The sequence below is a fragment of the Jaculus jaculus genome, chromosome 1 (genome assembly GCF_020740685.1).
Source record: "Jaculus jaculus isolate mJacJac1 chromosome 1, mJacJac1.mat.Y.cur, whole genome shotgun sequence".
Lineage (NCBI taxonomy): Eukaryota > Metazoa > Chordata > Mammalia > Rodentia > Dipodidae > Jaculus > Jaculus jaculus.
The window spans coordinates 280,928,750-280,948,178 of NC_059102.1; the positions used below are offsets into that span (position 1 = coordinate 280,928,750).

The 19,429-nt window shown below is 34.6% G+C and overlaps 1 protein-coding gene across 3 annotated transcripts in view; it reads left to right on the forward strand.

Annotated features, from left to right (window-relative positions):
- The window catches only part of Dennd1b (DENN domain containing 1B), a 265,313-nt gene that overhangs the window by 122,076 nt on the left and 123,808 nt on the right, over window positions 1–19,429 (forward strand). For 2 of the 3 annotated variants that reach the window (XM_045141132.1, XM_045141130.1), the window contains exons 6-10: window positions 398–467; window positions 2,195–2,275; window positions 6,402–6,461; window positions 7,962–8,015; window positions 10,407–10,517. In XM_045141132.1, the coding sequence (XP_044997067.1) occupies window positions 398–467; window positions 2,195–2,275; window positions 6,402–6,461; window positions 7,962–8,015; window positions 10,407–10,517 (376 nt within the window). The remainder of the gene's footprint in view (window positions 1–397; window positions 468–2,194; window positions 2,276–6,401; window positions 6,462–7,961; window positions 8,016–10,406; window positions 10,518–19,429) is intronic. The other variant, XM_045141131.1, reaches the window with a different exon arrangement.

Sequence of the window (19,429 nt, forward strand, 5' to 3'; positions counted from 1 at the left end):
AGTAAGATAAATTTTAAAACATTTTATTTTGTCATTTAAAGTAATTTATAGTTTTTACTACTTTTAGAATATGTTTTCTAATATTTGTAATGACAGGTATTTTATTTCTGAAGAACCACATGAAGGACATATTTTCAGGATGGATCCCTGTAATTAAAATCTGACTACAATTGTATGAAATGTAGTAATAAATCAGTAATAAAATCTTTTATAGAAGTTTGAATTGTGATTTGTTTTATACTAATAATAGATTGTTCTGAATTCGTAAACAAAGTGCTGATGTAGTTCTTTTCTCTAAGACAACCTGCTGGAAGTAGACGACTTTAATCTGCTTTGTGTGCTTATTTATTGATTTTAAACTTAGACATTTACATATTCATTATAAATTTTTTTACAGTTACTTGCCATGGTTTGAAGTATATTACAAGCTTCTCAATACTCTTGCAGATTACTTGGCTAAGGAATTGGTAAGTATTTTTCCTCCTGTTTTTATTATGTTAAAACATAGATAACATAAAATTAGCCATTTTTATTCTTTTTAAGAGAATAGCTTGTAGCATTCATTTAGTTCACACTGCTTTTCTGCTGTCCACATGACACTGCTATATCTTGGTTCACCTTCTCAAACCCATATTCTGTACCAAGAAGCATCTGTTTTCCATCTCCTTCTCCTTTTTTCCTAGAAAACCATGCTTTTCTATATTTGTCTCCTAGAATCTAGGTGCCCACATAATCTTTGTCTTTAGAGGTCTGGCTTATATATATATTTTCTTTTTGGTTTTTCGAGGTAGGGTCTCACTCTGGTCCAGGCTGACCTGGAATTAACTCTGTCATCTCAGGGTGACCTTGAACTCATGGCAGTCCTCCTACCTCTGCCTCCCAAGTGCTGGGATTAAAGGTGTGCGCCACCACGCCCGGCAAAGGACAGACACAGGAAATGGGCACAGCAGGCGCCCTAGCACTCACGAGCGCCCCCTTGTGTCTCAGGCCTCCTTGGGTCCCAGCGGCTCGAACCGGGGTCCTGTGGCTTGAGAGCCAAAGGCTCTAACCGCTGCGCCACTTCCCGGTTTGGCTTATTTTATTTAGCATGAATATGTTCAGGGTTCCTAAACTACAGCATAGGTCAGGATTTCTTTCCTTTTTAGGACTGAATGATATTTCATTGCTTGCATAGGGTACAGTTTATTCATCTGTAGACATTTAGGTTGTATCTGCCTTTGTCTGTTGTAAATAAAACTTCTTTAAGATGACTGTTCAGGCCGGGCATGGTGGTGCACACCTTTAATCTCAGCACTCTTAGCAGCAGAGGTAGGAGGATCATCCTGAGTTCGAGGCCACCCTGAGACTACATAGTGAATTCCAGGTCAACCTGAGCTACACTGAAACTCTACCTTGAAAAAAAAGATGACTGTTCAAATATTTTTTTTTTTTTCTAGCCAACCCATGATGTAAATCAGTGGTAGTCAAGAGTAAAAAACTTCACCAGAATGCATTAGGTCCTTAGTTTCATCTTTGTCATCCTAAACAAGACAGCATCTTTAAATAGTTAATTATTATTATTATTTTTGTCTATCTAGAAGTGTAAATTCCAGGCAATAGGCTCATTTTGTATTGCATTGTTTGAAAAATAACTATACCATTTTTTCACAGTGTTTTTAGTGTTGTGTATTCCCCTTTCTTTCTAAAAATATCTATCTACTGTCATCCACCTATCCATCATCCATCCATCCATGTATTATTTATCATCTATCTATCTATCTATCTATCTATCTATCTATCTGTCTGTCTGTCTGTCTGTCTGTCTGTCTGTCTGTCAGTCAGTCAGTCAGTCAGTCAGTCAGTCAGTCAGTCTATCTATCTATCATTATCTATCATCTATCATATACTTGTTTATGAGAGAGAGAGAGTGAGAGGGAGATGTAGAAAGAGATTGAGAGAGGGATATGATTATGCCAGGTCCTCTTGCCATTGCAAATTCCATGCATATGTGCTGCTTTGTGCCTCTGGCTTTACAAGGGTACTGGGTAATCAAATTGAACCCTAAGTTATTAGGCTTTGCAAAGAAGTACCTTTAACCACTGATTCACCTCTGCAGCCCCTAATTTTGCTGTGTTGTATACCCATTAATAATGTACAAGAGTTCAAATTATATTTTTCTTGCTATATGTTTTATTATGTGAACTTTTGGTTTTAGGAAGATGATTTGAATGAAATTCTGAAATCACTCTATAACCACCCAGTACCAAAGGCAAATACTCCTGTCAGTTTGAATGTGGTAAGTATTTCATTATTAATTGTCGTTTGAGACAAATACTTTCTCACTTAACACATACTTGCTCCACAAATTGTTTGCCAGATCACCTCTGCTTCAAATCTTTAACAGTATTAACATTGATTGGTGACAGGATACAGACTTGTGATATGCTATAGCTATTGTAATTTGCAATATTAGCTGCATATCTTATACACTGTTAGACTAAATAATTAAAATTAATGTGCTGACGTATAACTGAATTTGTGAGGAACTTGTGTTTTCAGGTGAAATCTACATATCATACGAACATGCTCACATATTCACACAGACAGACATATAATCCTTACCTCTCCTACAATGAAGGATACTTTTGATGAGAAAGTGGCATAGTAACACACAGGGGGAAACTTCTGGGGCAGGGGAAATGTATCTTGCCTTTTCTGTACTTGACATACATCTTCTTGTATAGCCTTAAACTCTGGAAGTTAGTTTGTCAAAGCAACAATCCTCTGACAAGGGAGGTTATTTACTATGAACTTTGCCACCAGTATCTAAAAATTCACTTTTATTTGGTAGATGTTTGTTCGCGGTGGCATATGTATGCTTCATTAATGTCTTTGGTACAAAATAGGTTAAATTATATGTAAATTTTGTTTCTTCCAAATTTATTTTCTATCCTAATAATAAGTGAAATCTTAATGATTCAAGAAAAGCTATGTAATATGTCATTTGAAATGTTTATGAATAGTAGATTTTGTCCATTTTTGAGTGCTAGGTACTTGTTCACACTCACATACCTTCTTGCCTAAATAACCCCACAGTGTTCTTTAATGATAGCTTCTCTTACACTATTCCATTCATTATCCTTCCACTGTTTAAATGCTTCTTCAGGTTCTCAGCACTTTGATATTCTCCTTATAGATTTTTCTTCAAAAGGCTGCTAGGTGAGACTTCCTACAAAACTCTTCTAATTCCATGCTTATTTTTTTAAATTTGTTTATTATTATTATTATTATTACATTGCTAGCCTGGACCCAAGGGTTTTCAATATTTTGGCAGTCACTTTCCTCCACTGAGCTCTCTTTCTGTTCCTTTGTACATTTTTATTTTAACACAAGGTTTTGCTAAGTTGTGCAGGCTGGGATTAAAATAATTATTTAATCCTCACTGGCCTTAGACTTACAGTTTCCTGCCTTGACTTTCTAAGTCCTTAACATACCTGTCTGTAAGTCCTCATTATAAGAAATTTAAAAACATTTATTTATTTGAGAAAGAAAAAGGAGAGAGAGAGAGAGAGAGAGAGAGAGAGGAAGGGAGGGAGGGAGGGAGGGAGGGAGAGAGAAGAAAGAGTGAAAGAGAGAAAAAGAAAATGAATGGGTGCGCCAGGGCATTTTGCCATTGCAAATTAACTCCAGACACATGAGCCACCTTGTGCGGTTGGCTTATGTGGGTACTGGGGAGTCAAACCTGGATCCTTTGGCTTTTCAGGGAAGTGCCTTAACTGCTAAGCCATCTCTCCAGCCCTATAAGGATTTTTTATCTTTCTTTTTCCCCCACATTATCTTCAGTCAACTCTCTATTCTGGTCCTACTGTTCCATTTGGCATATAGAATGAGCATCATGCTTTTTGTCTGTTCCAGTCTTTGCAGACTGTATGGCTTTAAAAATCAGTTCAGTTCTTTCTCATGAAGTTTTCCCAAATAATTGAATGTATACTTTCCTTCCTGTGATCTCCTGCCTTCTTCCTGCGTCCTTTTGCTGCACACTGTTCAAGTAAATATGGTTAGTGTCACCAGATTATAGTAAAAAGTATATATATTGGGCTGGAGAGATGGCTTAGCGGTTAAGTGCTTGCCTGTGAAGCCTAAGGACCCCAGTTTGAGGCTCGGTTCCCCAGGTTCCACATTAGCCAGATGCACAAGGGGGCACACGCATCTGGAGTTCATTTGCAGAGGCTGGAAGCCCTGGCGCACCCATTCCCTCTCTCTCCCTCTATCTGTCTTTCTCTCTGTGTCTGTCGCTCTCAAATAAATAAATAAATAAATTTTAAAAAGTATATATATTATAGAATAATCTGAGGAAAGAATGGTTTAGGAAAAGCTCAGACTTGTGGTTCAGTTGACACCAAGAACATCCAGTAGAAAGGCTGAGAAAGTCAACAACAGCAGAGGAGTCTCAGATTTTTAAAAAGAAAATACCAAGGCTGGAGAAATGGCTCAGTGGTTAAAGGTACTTGCTTACAAAGTCTGACTGCCAGATTCAATTCTCCAATACCCACATAAAGCCAAATGCACAGTGGCTCCTGCACATTCTTTGGAAATATCAGTTTTTGAAACTACTATATGTTTTAAAAATATATTTATGTATTTGAGAGAGGGAAAAAGAGAGAATGAGATTATGGAAAGAGAGAATGAGATTATGGGAGTGACAGGGCCTCCTGCCATGGCAAACTATTCTATATAGATGCACCACTTTGTACATCTGGCTTTATGTGGGTACTGGAAAATTAAATCTGGCAGTCAGACTTTGCAAGCAAGTGCCTTTAATCACCTTGCCATTTCTTCAGCCTTGAAACACAGTAATATGCTTATAAAATAATTTAAATACTTTTTAAAGATGTATGGGTACTTAAATAATGGCGGCAGCTGTTGTCAGTATTAATAAAAGCAAAAATATACACATTCAATTTATCATCATGGTTTTAGTACTGAAGCTTGAACCCAGAGTCTTATATATACTTTGAAAGCCCTGTACCACTGAGATACATTCCGGCATAGTGCTTCAGTAAACATGAGAGTGTAGTTGTCACTATAGTAATCATGGGAATTCCTACAAAATGATGACCCTTCCTTTGAATATATGAATATGTATCTGGAATGGGAATTCTGGGTCATAGGTTAATTCTGTTATAAATTTTTTGATCTACCTCTATAGTGTTTTCCATAATGGTTATGTAAATTACATTCCCATCAATAAGATAAGAGTTCCTCTTTCTTTATATCCTTTCAGTACTTGTTTATTTTTGTCTTTTTGATAATAACCATTTTACTGGATTGAAACAATAACATACTGTTCTTATATGCATTTCCCTAATAACTGCTACGCTTGAACATTTTTATACATGCCCACTTTCTAGTTAGACATTTTTATATGTGTATGCTTTTTAAAAAGTTTTTATTTATTTATTTATTTGAGACAGAGAGACAGAGAGAGAGGGAGACACAGACAGACAGACAGACAGACAGACAGAATCAGCGCACCAGGGTCTCCAGCCACTGCAAACGAACTCCAGATGCATGTGCCATCTTGGGCATCTGGCTTATGTGGGTTCTGGGGAATCGAGCCTGCTTCATTTGGCTATGCAGGCAAACACCTTAACCACTAAGCAATCCCTCCAGCCCTAGACTTTTGACTTAATGGTCTATGATCAATTTTCAAGCTATAATATCTAAAGTACTTATAAAGTCAGTTGTTTACTTTAGTGTGAGGTTCATTAACAATTTCAGTTGCTTTCAACAAATTATTAAAGTAATGTGACCACAGTTCTGTGCTATTAATGATTGGCAATTTTGGGACTGAAATACATGTTTTTACAAGTGATTAAGGTTATTAGACTATCAAAGATGTTATGTGAGTTTTTGTGTGTGCATAGTCATAAGTATGTCCATGTGTGCTGGGGCACACCCATCTTTGTTGAGAAGGCTCTCACTTGCCTGTAAGTACTCAAGTTGGCCAAACTGGCTGGACAGTGAACCCTGGCGATTTGCCTGACTCCTTCTTTCCAGCTCTAGGATTACAATTGGACACAGCCTTTCCTGGCTTTTTAAAGTGTGGCCTCTGGTGATTAAACTCAGGTCTTCTTGAGTGCTTGTCAGGCAATTTGTTGACTGAGCTATTTTCTCAGTCTTAATATGAATTTTTAAACCAATTTTAACGTCATTAAATGTCCAGTGAATTTTGTATTTATGATGCAAACTTTCTTTTGCACTTTTCTAGCATAAAATTAGCAAGTCTGAATTTTAAAGTATTTAAAATAAATGTATTTTAGTGGATAATGTAGCATAAATTTGTCTCAAATATATAGGAGATTTTTGTGTAAGCTTCCCCCTTGAAAATAAAATGCTCATATTTTCTTATATGTTGTAAGAACCAAGAAATATTTATTGCCAGTGAGCAAGTTCTGAAAGATCAACCCTCACTAATACCGGTGAGTGAAAAGGACATTGGCTTCTTAAAACAAAAAACAAAAATCACTGTTATATTGGAAAAATTTACTTCTTTCACTCTGCCTTTAAATTTTTATTGTTTCTTTGAGAAATGGCAAGCTATTTAACAATAATCATGGAAAATATATTTTCTGTTTATATTTTTTGGTATTTTTATAAGGTCTAGTACCATGAAAAGCTTACCCAAGTAAATATAATTAACAAAACACCCAGAAGTGTACATTTTCTCTAACTATGTAACATGTTAAGGTATGGTCACAGCATGAAAGTTTTGTGACTTTTTGTCACATGATTATATTGTGGCTTATTCCACATCATTTTTCCACTCTGGAAAAAGATGTATTATGATTGTGTGAACTAGATTTATTCTGACTTGTTCAACTCCACTCAAAAGCTGGCCAAAAGTTTCAATTCAAAATTTTAGTTACTAAATTAGTATTAAATATATTTTACATAATTAAGATAAAACTAAATCGTAGAAATTAATATGAACAGAAAAGTTTTAAAAAGTAATGATTAGGTTGTACTTTGACTTTGGGAGATAAAATATATGAACATGTTTGGGAAACATGATAGTATGTAACAAACAATTTTTACATAAATATTCTAGTGATTTGCTTATTGGGGAAGTTAATATTTCTTAATATTTATTGATTTGAATAAGTAACTTTTTAAGTTTAAAAATTTTTTTGAATGAGATTTTGTCATTTCTAAATAATATTCTTTTTGGTGCTTCCAAATTAAATTTATTGTAATTTATCATAGACACCCTAGAATCAATACAATTTCACTCTCTTGAATGAGTTAGGAAGCTTTTTTCCAATCCACCTAAATCTGTTAAGAACATATATTCAAAAAAAGTGTGTGTGTGTATATATGTATGTGTGTGTATATATATATATACATATATATATATATATATATATATATATACACACACATATATACATACATACATATATATATCTGTACATATCTATGTATATAATATGTTGTCATATATGTAATCTGGCAATATGTATATGTGTGATTCAAATTTTGGTACTAGACCCCCCCTTTTTTTTTGAGGTAGGGTCTCACTCTATCCCAGGCTGACCTGGAATTCACTATGTATTCTCAGGGTGGCCTTAAACTCACAGTGATCTTCCTACCTCTGCCTCCTGAGGTCTGGGATTAAAGGCATGTGCCACCACACCTAGCTAGTAATATACTTTTTTACCTTAAGATTTTCTCAGGATTCTTATTCTATTTCTGTTAAATTTTTATCAGGTATTTTTTAATGATTACTTAATTTCTTGTATGAGAAAGCTATTAAATCTTAATCCATTTACTATCTAATTTAATTGTTTCACAATTAGTAAGTACAGAGTGTAAGTGTATAGCACTCATAATTTAGTTATTTTTCTTATTTTGATTCTAAATTATATGTTATACCAAATTTCAATTCTTTATTTTTTATGTGCTTTATTTCTGCTAATTAGCATTCCTACTTCATTGCCCCTGACCAAACTGGACTCCCAACAATACCAGAGAGTGTAAGTTTATGTTTTCTACTTTTATTTACTCTATATACATAAGGATTTTTACTTGTGTCTCACTGTTTCTTAAGAGAAAAATAGTATACATTATAATTGTATATGTGCAAGAAATAATGAAAAAAATAAAAGTGTTATCTTTTCCTCTTTATCTGACTTATTATACCTTCTTTACTGTCTCTCTTGATAAGAAAAATGACATTAGGAGTAATTCAGTAGGATCACATACATCAATCTGGTCTCTAGCTTCCTTGTCTTAGTTTAAGTAATTGTCTTGAGGCAGCTTCCATGAATGGATAATAATGCCAGCCCTTGGCTTGTCTTCTCACACATAAGTTAGTGAACTATTGATTTTAATCTGATTGTCTAGAACTCTGAAACTTGTGCGTAGTCCAGGTACACTGACGTGATTTCCTTGCTTCGGTTTAAAGCAATCGATATTCTATAGGGCATGAAGGATATTATAAAACTTGTAAAATTTTAAATTTTACTTTGATTCCTAATTATAGCCACTGTAGATAGTCTTTAATGTCTCAATAGTTATCCCAGGGCAATATTTTCTAGGAAATTTTACATGGATATGTGTAAGTAACAAACATTTATGCCTTCTGATAATTGCATAAAAAGGAAATATTCTCACAAATTGTTTTCAGTTTTCCTTACAACATTAAAATTATTCAGGAAAAAATATTTCAAAAGCAAATTAAACATCAATAGGAGGAATTACTTTCAGGTATTTCCACTTACTTCAGAATCTTGTGGATTGTGAATGGTATCCAAGAAGAGAAAACATTAATTTCTAGGATCATATCATGGCTATCCAATCAAGACTATTTTTAGTATGGATGAATAGTATGAAACCCTTCAAAAGGTTTTCAGATAACCTTGTCAAAAGCCTTTGCATCAACTTACTCTCATAAGGTGGGCTTGACATGGACCATAAATGCTCTTGTATCTTACAGTAGACCTGAATTTTTATCACTGTCCATGGTTGGAAATTTGAGAAGGATAACTGACCTTGCTTTGGCTCAGATGCCCAAGCCACCTTCATTATAGCCCCCAATTCATTATAGCCCCCAATACAAAATGGAAATTACTGCCTTCTGCTGTACTACTTACTTTTCTCTTATACTTGCTAACAAATACCTAATAGTTTCATTTTAAAGATTGTTCTTTTCAAAATTTTAATGAAATAAACACTCTAATGAAAAATCGCCAATGAGAATAAAAATACATATTTTTGCATTTCCATTGAAATATCTTAGTTTCAGAATGCCCATTTTAAGGGAGTAAAACAGAAGATAAACCTTACACATTTTTTTCTGAGAAATAATTCCCTGCCTAAAATGAACTATTTTTTAATTATGTGGAAATAGTTATACTGAATGTAATAAAAGTAAATTTACTATGGAGTTGAATTTTGTAAGGTGAGGTAGGTGTCAGAGAAAATAGAAAATGAACCTCTCCACACTAGATTAAACATCTATCACTGAGATTTATAAGTGATATTGGTACATTGTGCCTTGATTGCCAATTTGTCTTAGTAAAATTTTGGCCTTTTCACAACTGAAGATTTCCCTGCTCAGTTAAATGTCTGAGCCTTTCCAACCAATATCTGTTTGGCCCTATAGCTCAGTATACTATCATATCTTATCCACTTTCTTCATGGGTTTGCCTTTTGAAATGTTTATACTTGATTACAAAAAGTTGGAAACCACTATTGAGGAGTGCTTAACAAAAATCTCATTTATTTTTATTTTTTATTTTTTTTGGTAGGGGAACTCTTTACAAGAATGTTAAACCAAGGATAATATCAGGACATCACCATATTATATTTAATTACAGTTGTGTAAAACAAGCCTGTTATGGGTATAAACATGATTTTCTTCACTAAAGAAGCAATAGAATTTATAAGGCCACCTCTTCTTTTAGGTGCCTTGTGTTTCAGTGACATACCTGTGGAGACAATGGCAGGAATTTCTTGGAGAAAATCAAATGTCTTTGTTAAGAATGATGTTTTTTTTTTTTTTAATTAAACCTTAGTGTATGTAAGATTCAGCAGCATTTGTTTAAATGTTAGTTTCATTGGGCAATGGTCTAAAGATCATAATTCAGTAGGTGTGGGTTTGAGATTGAGAAGTCAGCTTATTTTCAGATAATTTGTATGTGGGGAGGAGATTGGAAAATATGGGATCTCTGTGGCACACTTTTGTAGAGTAGGATAATAGAGTATTGCATGTTTCATAGGGCAACATAATAGTATTACATTTAATTATTTTAATCAATGCTGCTTTTAATAACATTGTCTGAACTTTTTAGACTTTTTTAGAAGTATAAAATGTTTTCTCTGGTATTTGTGGGAGCTGTAACACAAGCTTTTAAATTGTATAGAGAAACCTCACAGAGTATTTTGTTGCTGTGGATGTGAACAACATGCTGCAACTGTACGCCAGTATGCTGCACGAAAGGCGTGTCATTATTACCTCCAGCAAATTAAGCACTGTAAGTACTTCACACTTTTCCTTTTAAGTAGCATGTATTGAGTGTTTCACAAAAGACCTAAAAACGCTTGCAGGTTTAGAAATGTGCTATGTGTACTTAAAAGACAATATCTACATATTTTTTTAATATATGGTTTTAATCTGGCTCTTGAAATATAAAAGTCTGATTTATAGCAGTCTTTCTCAGATGCATTAAGTCAGGTTAATTATTTTTTCTTATCAGAAGATGAGAGATTTTTCCCCCCTTGTAACTCTCTAGAGTTCATTTTAGTGCCTTCTATCGCATAAAGAATTCTTAAGAGCTATTATGAAATCTTTATTATTCACTTGTAGCTTTTTCCACTGGTGCTACTTGATAAAAATCAAGGGACCATAATAATAGCTGCTATCCTAACCTGGTAATAGGTAGATTCATTCTTGTTGCCTAGTAGTGATTTGGGAGTAGATTATATAATAGTTCTGATTTGGAGGAGCTCTTCACACTGATAATAACTTAAAAGTCTAAGTAGCATTTTTTTTCTTATAAATCACAGGTTTTATGGCACAGTCTAAAATGCTCTTTGGAAACATCTTCATTACTGTGGTAAAGACATCAAGAACAGAAAGGTTTTCCTTAGGTCATACAAAAAATATTCAGAAGTACTCTGCTAGATTTCCTCATTTTTTTCTCTATTAAATATAATATTTTTAACTTTAAGGGGTTAAATGAAAATTTGAATAACTATGAGATATTAAAAACAATTTTTAAATATTTTATTAGTTTCCCCACAAATTTGTTAGCTTTATAAAAAGTAAACTATAATTTTAATATTTTTTTCCTGTTGTAGAACTTAGAGGAATCAGTTTTAGTATTTCTCTTAGAATGTAGTTAGTGTCTAGTTATAAGAAAAGTATTATATAAGAAGTTAAGTAGTTACCTTAAGGCCAAGCAATTAATTTGAGATAGGAGTATGGAACTGAGTCTCTTGATTTCATGCTTTGAGTTATTTCTATTATCTTAAAGTTTTATTAATACAAATTTGAGAATTTGAATATTTAACATTGATATATTTACTTTCCTCTAATTTGAAAATATACATTATGCATTGTGAATATATTATTTTATAGGAGTGTGTTCACAGATGTGAGGAGGCAATATCAGAGAGTACAAGTTGGTGGCCCAAGTATTATTTGTTTTTCATTATAGACATTAAAGAGGTTTTGAGAAATCTGAGTCATTTGGTACTTTTACATGTTCATTCTTCTGCAGTTTGCAAATTACTATTCCCTTCCTGTTCTTCCTCCTCATTTTTAAACATGGCATTTTCAAGATTGCAAATGATGTTTCTATAGAGGTTTTTTTTTTGTATAATCTGTCTATAGGCCTGTTTTACAGAACTAATTCATACAACAAATATTTATGCAAAGTACTTTTATCCAGGTATCTTCCATTGTAAATTCATCAATTTGGGTTCTTATATTGCAATTGGCATAAAATAAATAAAAGGCTAAGAAAATAAGTAGCTTTTTGTAATAGGGTGGGAAGGACCAAAGGGTGAAGGATAAAGAACTGTTGTGCAGGACTGAAGGTGGGGAAAGATTTCTATTTTATATAAAAGTATTTGGGGATGGAACATCTTTATAAAGTGGTAGAATTCAAGCAGAAATCTAAAGAAAATGAGGAAGTGAGCTATGTGAGTGAAATATCAACTTCTCTGTTTAGGAAAATATTAGAAATGAATAAATATGAGGATATTTTTGAAAAATACTGGTACCTTTCTATCCCTCCTTTAATGGTAAGCTCTCTTTGACTTGGTTCCTTCACATGTAATGTGAGATAAATGGCAGTTTTAGCTAAGATTGCTTAAGAGTAAAGAAACATACACATATAAATGGAATATTTAGATTTTTCAGCATAAGGTAAATGTTCAGTGTTTATTGATGCAACAGGAGAGTGTGCCAAACACTGGCAAGGGGAAACTGGCTATAATACCCATAAGCCCGTCCTCAACAATACACTACCTCCAGGAGGCGTTAGTTCACAAATCTCCATCAGCTGAGAAGCTAGCATTCACAACACCCATGTTTATCAAGCTACCAGACCACCTATTACTGGTGGGAAACCAAGAGCCTTGGCAATGGCCTGTAATGTTTTGGGGGCATCAGGTGCCTCCCTGGCTAACAACTTACAGCAAAGTGTTCCATCCCTGGCACTGGAAATTTTCTAGTTAAATCTATGTCTTCTGGATGCATTATTGTGCAGAAAAATAGGTATCCATACGACTTATTCATACCCTCTTAGATTTCGATTAATCCCATCTCCGCCCTTCCTTTACTACATCTTTTCCCTTGATATCACTTAGGCATTTCTTTTTTTTTTAAATATTTTTTGCTACTTTATTTATTTATTTGAGAGTGACAGACAGAGAAAGAGGCAGATAGAGAGAGAAAGAGAGGATGGGTGTGCCAGGGCCTCCAGCCACTGCAAAGGAACTCCAGATGCATGCACCCCCTTATGCATCTGGCTAAAGTGGGTACTGGGAAATCGAGCCTTGAATTGGGGTCCTTAGGCTTCACAGGCAAGCACTTACTGCTAAGCCATCTCTCCAGCCCCACTTAGGCATTTCTAACCCCAGTAATCTGTTCTACTTACATATATATAATACCTTTCCCTTAAGTCCTGTCCCCTTCTCCCTCTCTTATAGCCCCTTTCTAGTTTATTGGCCTCTGCTACCAAGTTTTAATCCACCTCACATACAAGTCCAAACATTTGTATCTAGGATCCACATGTGAGAGAGATGTGGCGCTTGGCTTTCTGGGGCTGGGTTACCTCACTAAGTATAATCCTTTCCAGGTCTATCTATTTCCCTGCAAAATTCTTTTTTTTTTTTTTTTTTTTTACTGCTGCATAGAACTCCATTGTATAAAGTTACCACCTGATTTTTATCCACTTATCAGTTGAGAGACATCTAGATTGGCTCCATTTTCCAGCTATTGTGAATAGAGCAGTGATAAACATAGATATGCAAGAATCTCTAAGGCAGTGAGATGTGTTATTAGGATATATGCCAAGGATAGGTATAGCTGGGTCATATGGTCAATCTATTTCTTAGACCTCTCAGGAAACTCTATCCACAATGGCTGTACCAGTTTACACTCCCACCAACAGTGGAGAAAAGTTCCTCTTTTTCCACATCCTAGTCAGCATTTCTTGTCATTTGATTTCTTGATAATAGCTATTCTAACGGGTGTGAGATGGAATCTCAAATTAGTTATAATTTGCATTTCCCTGATGGGTAAAGATGTTTATAGGCCATCTGTATTTCTTCTTTTTGAGAACTCTGTATTTAGTTCCATAGCCCAATTTTTATTGAGTTGCTTGATTTCCTGCTATTTAGCTTTTTGAGTTCTTTGTATATCCTGGATTTTAATCCTCTGTCAGGTGTATAGCTGAAGAAGATTTTCTTCTATTCTATAGGTTGCCTCTTTGCTCTATTCACAGTTTCTGTTCCTGTACAAAGCTTTGTCATTTGTGGTAGCAGTGGTTGATTAATGGTGTTAGTTCCTGAGCAACTGGGGTTATATTCAGAAAGTAGTTGCCTATACCAATATATTGAAAGGTTAACCCTACTTTTTGCTGTAGCAGTTTCAGAGTTTCAGATGTGATCCATTTGGACTTAATTCTTGTACCTGGAGAGAGATAAGGATCTATTTCCATCCTTCTATTTATAGATATCCAGTTTTCCCAGCACCATTTGTTGAAGAGGCTGTCTTTTCCCCCAATGAGTATTTTTGGCATTTTGTTTGAAGATCAGTTGGCTGTAGCTGCCTGAACTTACATCTGGGTTCTTGTTCTGTTCCATTGATCTATGTGTCTGTCTTTTTGCCAGTACCGTGCTATTTTTGTTACTGTGGCTCTGTAATATAGGTTAAAAGCAGGTATGATGATACTGCCAGCCTTATTTTTTTGGTCAAAATTATTTTGGCTAGTGGAGGTTTTTTGTGCTTCCAATTGAATTTTAGGATTTTTCCCCTGTTTTTGTGAAGAATACCATTGGAATTTTGATGAGGAATGCGTTAAATATGCAGATTGCTTTTGGTAAGATTGACATTTTCACAATATTGATTCTTCTAATCCAAGAGTGTGGGATATCTTTCCATTTTGTAATGTCTTCAGCAATCTCTCTCTCGAATGTTTTATGGTTTTCATTGTAGAGATCCTTCACTTCCTTGGTTAGTTTTATTCCAAGATTCTTTCATTATTTATTTTTTGAGGCAATTGTGAATGGGAGTGATTCTCTGACTTCAACGTCAGCATGTTTGTTTTTATTATATAGGAAGACTACTGATTTCTGTGTTTATTTTGTATCATGCTACATTGCTAAAAGGGTTTGTTAGATCTGTTAGTCTGCTGGTAGAGTCTTTTTAAAAAATATTTTATTTATTTATATGTGTGAGTGAGTGAGAAAATGAGAGACAGAGAGAGAGAAAGAAAGCAGAAGATAAAATGAGGGAGAATGGGTGCGCCTAGGCCTCCAGCTTCTACAAACTTTGTATGCATGAGCCACCTTGTGTATCTGGCTTACATGGGCCCTGGAGAATTGAACCTAGGTCCTTTGGCTTTGTAGGCAAGTGCCTTAACCGCTAAGCCATCCTTCCTGCCCACTGGTAGAGTCTTTAGGGTCCTTTGTGTATAGAATCATATCATCTACAATTAATAATAATATGATCTCTTCCTTAACAATTTGTATCCTATTTATGAGTGTCTCTTGTCTTTATTGCTATAGTCAAGACTGACAATACTATATTAAATAAAAAGTGGGGACAGTGGACACCCTTGTCTTGTTTCTGATTTCAGTGGAAAAGTTTCAAAATTTTACCCATTTATTATTATGTTGGCTGTATGTTTGTCATAAGTAGCCTATATTATCTTGAGATATGTTCTTTCTATTCCCAGTTTCTATAGGGCTTTTTCCATGAAAGGATATTGGATTTTGTTGAGTGCCTATTCTGTATCTATTGAAATAATCATGTGATTTTTGTCCTTCAGTCCATTTATATAGTATATTACATTTATTGGTTTACATATGTTGAACCATTCTTGCATCTCTGGGCTAAAGCCTACTTGATTGGGGTGAATAATCTTTTAGATATATTCTTGTATTCTGTTTGCCAGTATTTTATTGAGAATTTTTGCATCTATGTTCATTAAGGCTGTGGGTTTGTAATTTTTGTTTTTTACTCTGTCTTTGTCTGATTTTGGTATCATGGTGATGCTGGCTTCAAGGAGTTTGATAGAATCCCTTAATTTTCTATTTTATGGAAAAGTTTTAGAAACAGTGGTGTTAGTTCTTCCATGAAGGCCTGGTAAAACTCACCAGTGAATCTATCTGGGCCTCAACTTTTATTAGGTGGGATATTTTATTTTTATAACTTCTTGGATCTCCATACTTGTTCTAGGTTTATGTAAGTAGTTTATTTCATCTTGATCTACCTTGATAAATCTAGGAAACCATCCATTTCTTTGAGATTTTCAAACTTATTGGGCTATATGTTCTTAAAGTATCTCCTTATAATTTTCAAACTTTCTTTTTGGTTTTTGAAGTAGGGTCTCACTCTGGCCCAGGGTGAACTGGAATTTACTATGTAGTCTCAAGGTGGCCTTGAACTCATAGTGATCCTCCTACCTGTGCCTCCCGAGTGCTGGGATTAAAGGTGTGCAACACCATGCCCAACTTGATCTTCTAAATTTCTTTGGTATCTGTTGTAATGGTGCCTGTTCATCTATAATTTTGTTAATTTGTGTTTCTTGTCTCTTTATTTTGGTCAGATTTGCTAAGGGTTTATCAATATTGTTTATCCTTCCAAAGACCCAACTTGTGGTTTCATTGATTATTTTTTTTTGGATTTTTTTTTCTGGTTCCTACTCATTAGTTTCTGCCCAAATTATTATTTCTTCCTGTCTACTTATTTTTTGGTTTGCCGTGTTTTTGTTTTTCCAAGGCCTTACAATGAAACATTAGGTTGTTTTCTCATGACCTTTCTAATTTTTTAATACAGGTACTTAAAGCTATATATTTCACTCTTAGGACTGCCTTCATTGTATCCCAAAGGATTTAGAATGCTGCATTCTCATTATTTTAAAATTTTCTTCTTGATTTCTTCAGTGACCTATCCATCATTTACTAGTGTGATATTTAATTTCCATGATTTTATGTATGCTCTATAGTATTTCTTGCTGTTTATTTGTAGTTTAATTGCATTGTAGTCAGATAGAATGCAAGGAATTATTTCAATTTTCTTGAGTTTGTTAGATTTACTCTGTGACTAATATGTGGTCTAGCTTAGAGAATGTTCCATGTGAAGCTGAAAAGAATGTGCATTCTGCAACATTTGGAAGAAATGTTCTATAAATATCTGTCAGGTCCATTTGTTCTATGACCTCATTTAATTCAAATGCTTTTCTGTTTATTTTTTGTCAACTGATGAGAGTGGGGCAATGAAATCACCTTCACCCACTACAATTATCTTTGGTATAATTTGTGACCTTAGTTCTAATAGTGTTTGTTGAAATTGGGAGCCCCCTATTAGGTGCATATATGTTTAGAATTATAATGTGCTGGGCGTGGTGGCGCACGCCTTTAATCCCAGCACTCGGGAGGCTGAGGTAGGAGGATCATCATGAGTTCAAGGCCACCCTGAGGCTACAGAGTTAACTCCAGGTCAGCCTGGACCAGAGTGAGACCCTACCTTGAAAAACCAAAATAAATAAATAAATAAATAGAATTATAATGTCCTTCTGTGGGAGTGTTACTTTGTTACTTTAATCAATATAAAATGACTTTCTTTTTTAAAAATTTTTTATTTTTTAATTTTTATTAGCATTTTCCATGATTATAAAAAATACCCCGTGGTAATTCCCTCCCCACCTTTCCCCTTTGAAATTCCATTCTCCATCATATTACCTCCCCATCACAATCATTGTACTTACGTATATACAATATCACCTTATTAAGTACCCTCCTCCCTTCCTGTCTCTTCCCTTTATGTCTCCTTTTTAACTTACTGGCCTCTGCTACTAAGTATTTTCATTCTCACGCAGAAGCCCAATCATCTATAGCTAGGATCCGCATATAACAGAGAACATGTGGCGCTTGGCTTTCTGGGCCTGGGTTACCTGACTTAGTATAATACTTTCCAGGTCCATCCATTTTTCTGCAAATTTCATAACTTCATTTTTCTTTATCGCTGAGTAGAACTCCATTGTATAAATGTGCCACATCTTCATTATCCACTCATCAGTTGAGGGACATCTAGGCTGGTTCCATTTCCCAGCTATTATAAATTGAGCAGCAATAAACATGGTTGAGCACGTACTTCTAAGGAAATGAGATGATTCCTTCGGATATATGCCTAGGAGTACTATAGCTGGGTCATATGGTAGATCAATCGCTAGCTGTTTTAGGAACCTCCACACTGATTTCCACAATGGCTGGACCAGATTGCATTCCCACCAGCAGCATAGAAGGGTTCCTCTTTTTCCACATCGCCGCCAACATTTATGATCATTTGTTTGCATGATGGTGTCCAATCTGACAGGAGTGAAATGGAATCTCAATGTAGTTTTATTCTGCATTTCCCTGATGGCTAGTGATGTAGAACATAAAATGACTTTCATCATGTTTCCTGACTAATGTTGGATTAAACCCTACTCTGTCAGATATTAGGAGAGCAACGCCCATTTGTTTGAAATACTGTTTTCCATCCTTTCACCTTAATATAATGTCTGTCTTTTATAGAAAAGTGAGTTTTTTGGAGGCAGCAAATAGAAAGATTCTGCTTTTTAAATCATTTGCAGATCTGTGTCATTTGGTTGGGGCATTGAGGCTGTTGATATCAAGAGTTATTATTTAAATATATGCACTTATTCTTGCCGTTCTTCTTGCTTTGTATTTACTACTATTTGAGTATGGTTTGTTTTTTCCTATTTCCTCATGTATGTGTTTTACTTTCTCTTCAGCATAGAGGATCCTTTCAAGTATTTCCTGTAGAGCTGGCTTAATTCTTATATATTTCTTTAGCCTGTTTTTGTTGTGGAATGCCCTTTTTTCTCTGTCAATTTGGGTGTATGGATAGCTTTGCTGGATAAAGGGTTCTTGGTTGACTGTTGTTATCTTTCAGAACTTGGAATATATCATTCCAACCCTTCTGGCTTTTAAACTTTGTGTTGAGTAATCTTCGGCTGTCCTGATAGGCTTGCCTGTATATGTGACTTGATTTTTCTCCCTAACTGCTTTTAACATATTTTCTTTGGTTTGTGTGTTTATTAATTTAATTATAACATCGTGGTGAGAGGTTCTTTCCTGATTTTTGTGCACTTAGTGTTTTAAAGGCTTCCTGTATCTGTACTGGCATCACTTCCTATTTGGGGAAAATTTTCTATGATTTGGTTGAAAATACCTACCATTGCTTTGGAGTGAAATTCTTCAGTTATGTCCTGAATTCTTATGTTTGATCTCTTCAGTGTCCCAAATGTCTTAAAATCCCCATTCATGCCTTCCTATTAGTTTTTCTTTCTCTTTATTTTACTATATTATATCTGACACCTGGTCTTTTAGTTCAGATATTCTGTCTTCTCTTTTATCCATTCTACTGGTGAGACTTTCTACAGAGTTTTCTATTTGATTTACTCTCTTTTTCACATCTAGCATTTATTTATTTATTTTTTTTACATCTAGCATTTCTGATTGGTATTTTTATTAGTTCTTTTTCCTTATTCATGTCTTCTATTAACCTCCTTATTTCATTAAGGTGGTTTCCTGTGTTTTCTTGGGATTCCTTCAGGACTATGTTTTCTTCTTTGATTCCTTTGATTTCTTCTTTGACTTCTTTGAGCATAGATATAATAATTTCTTTTGAAATCTTTGTCAGGCA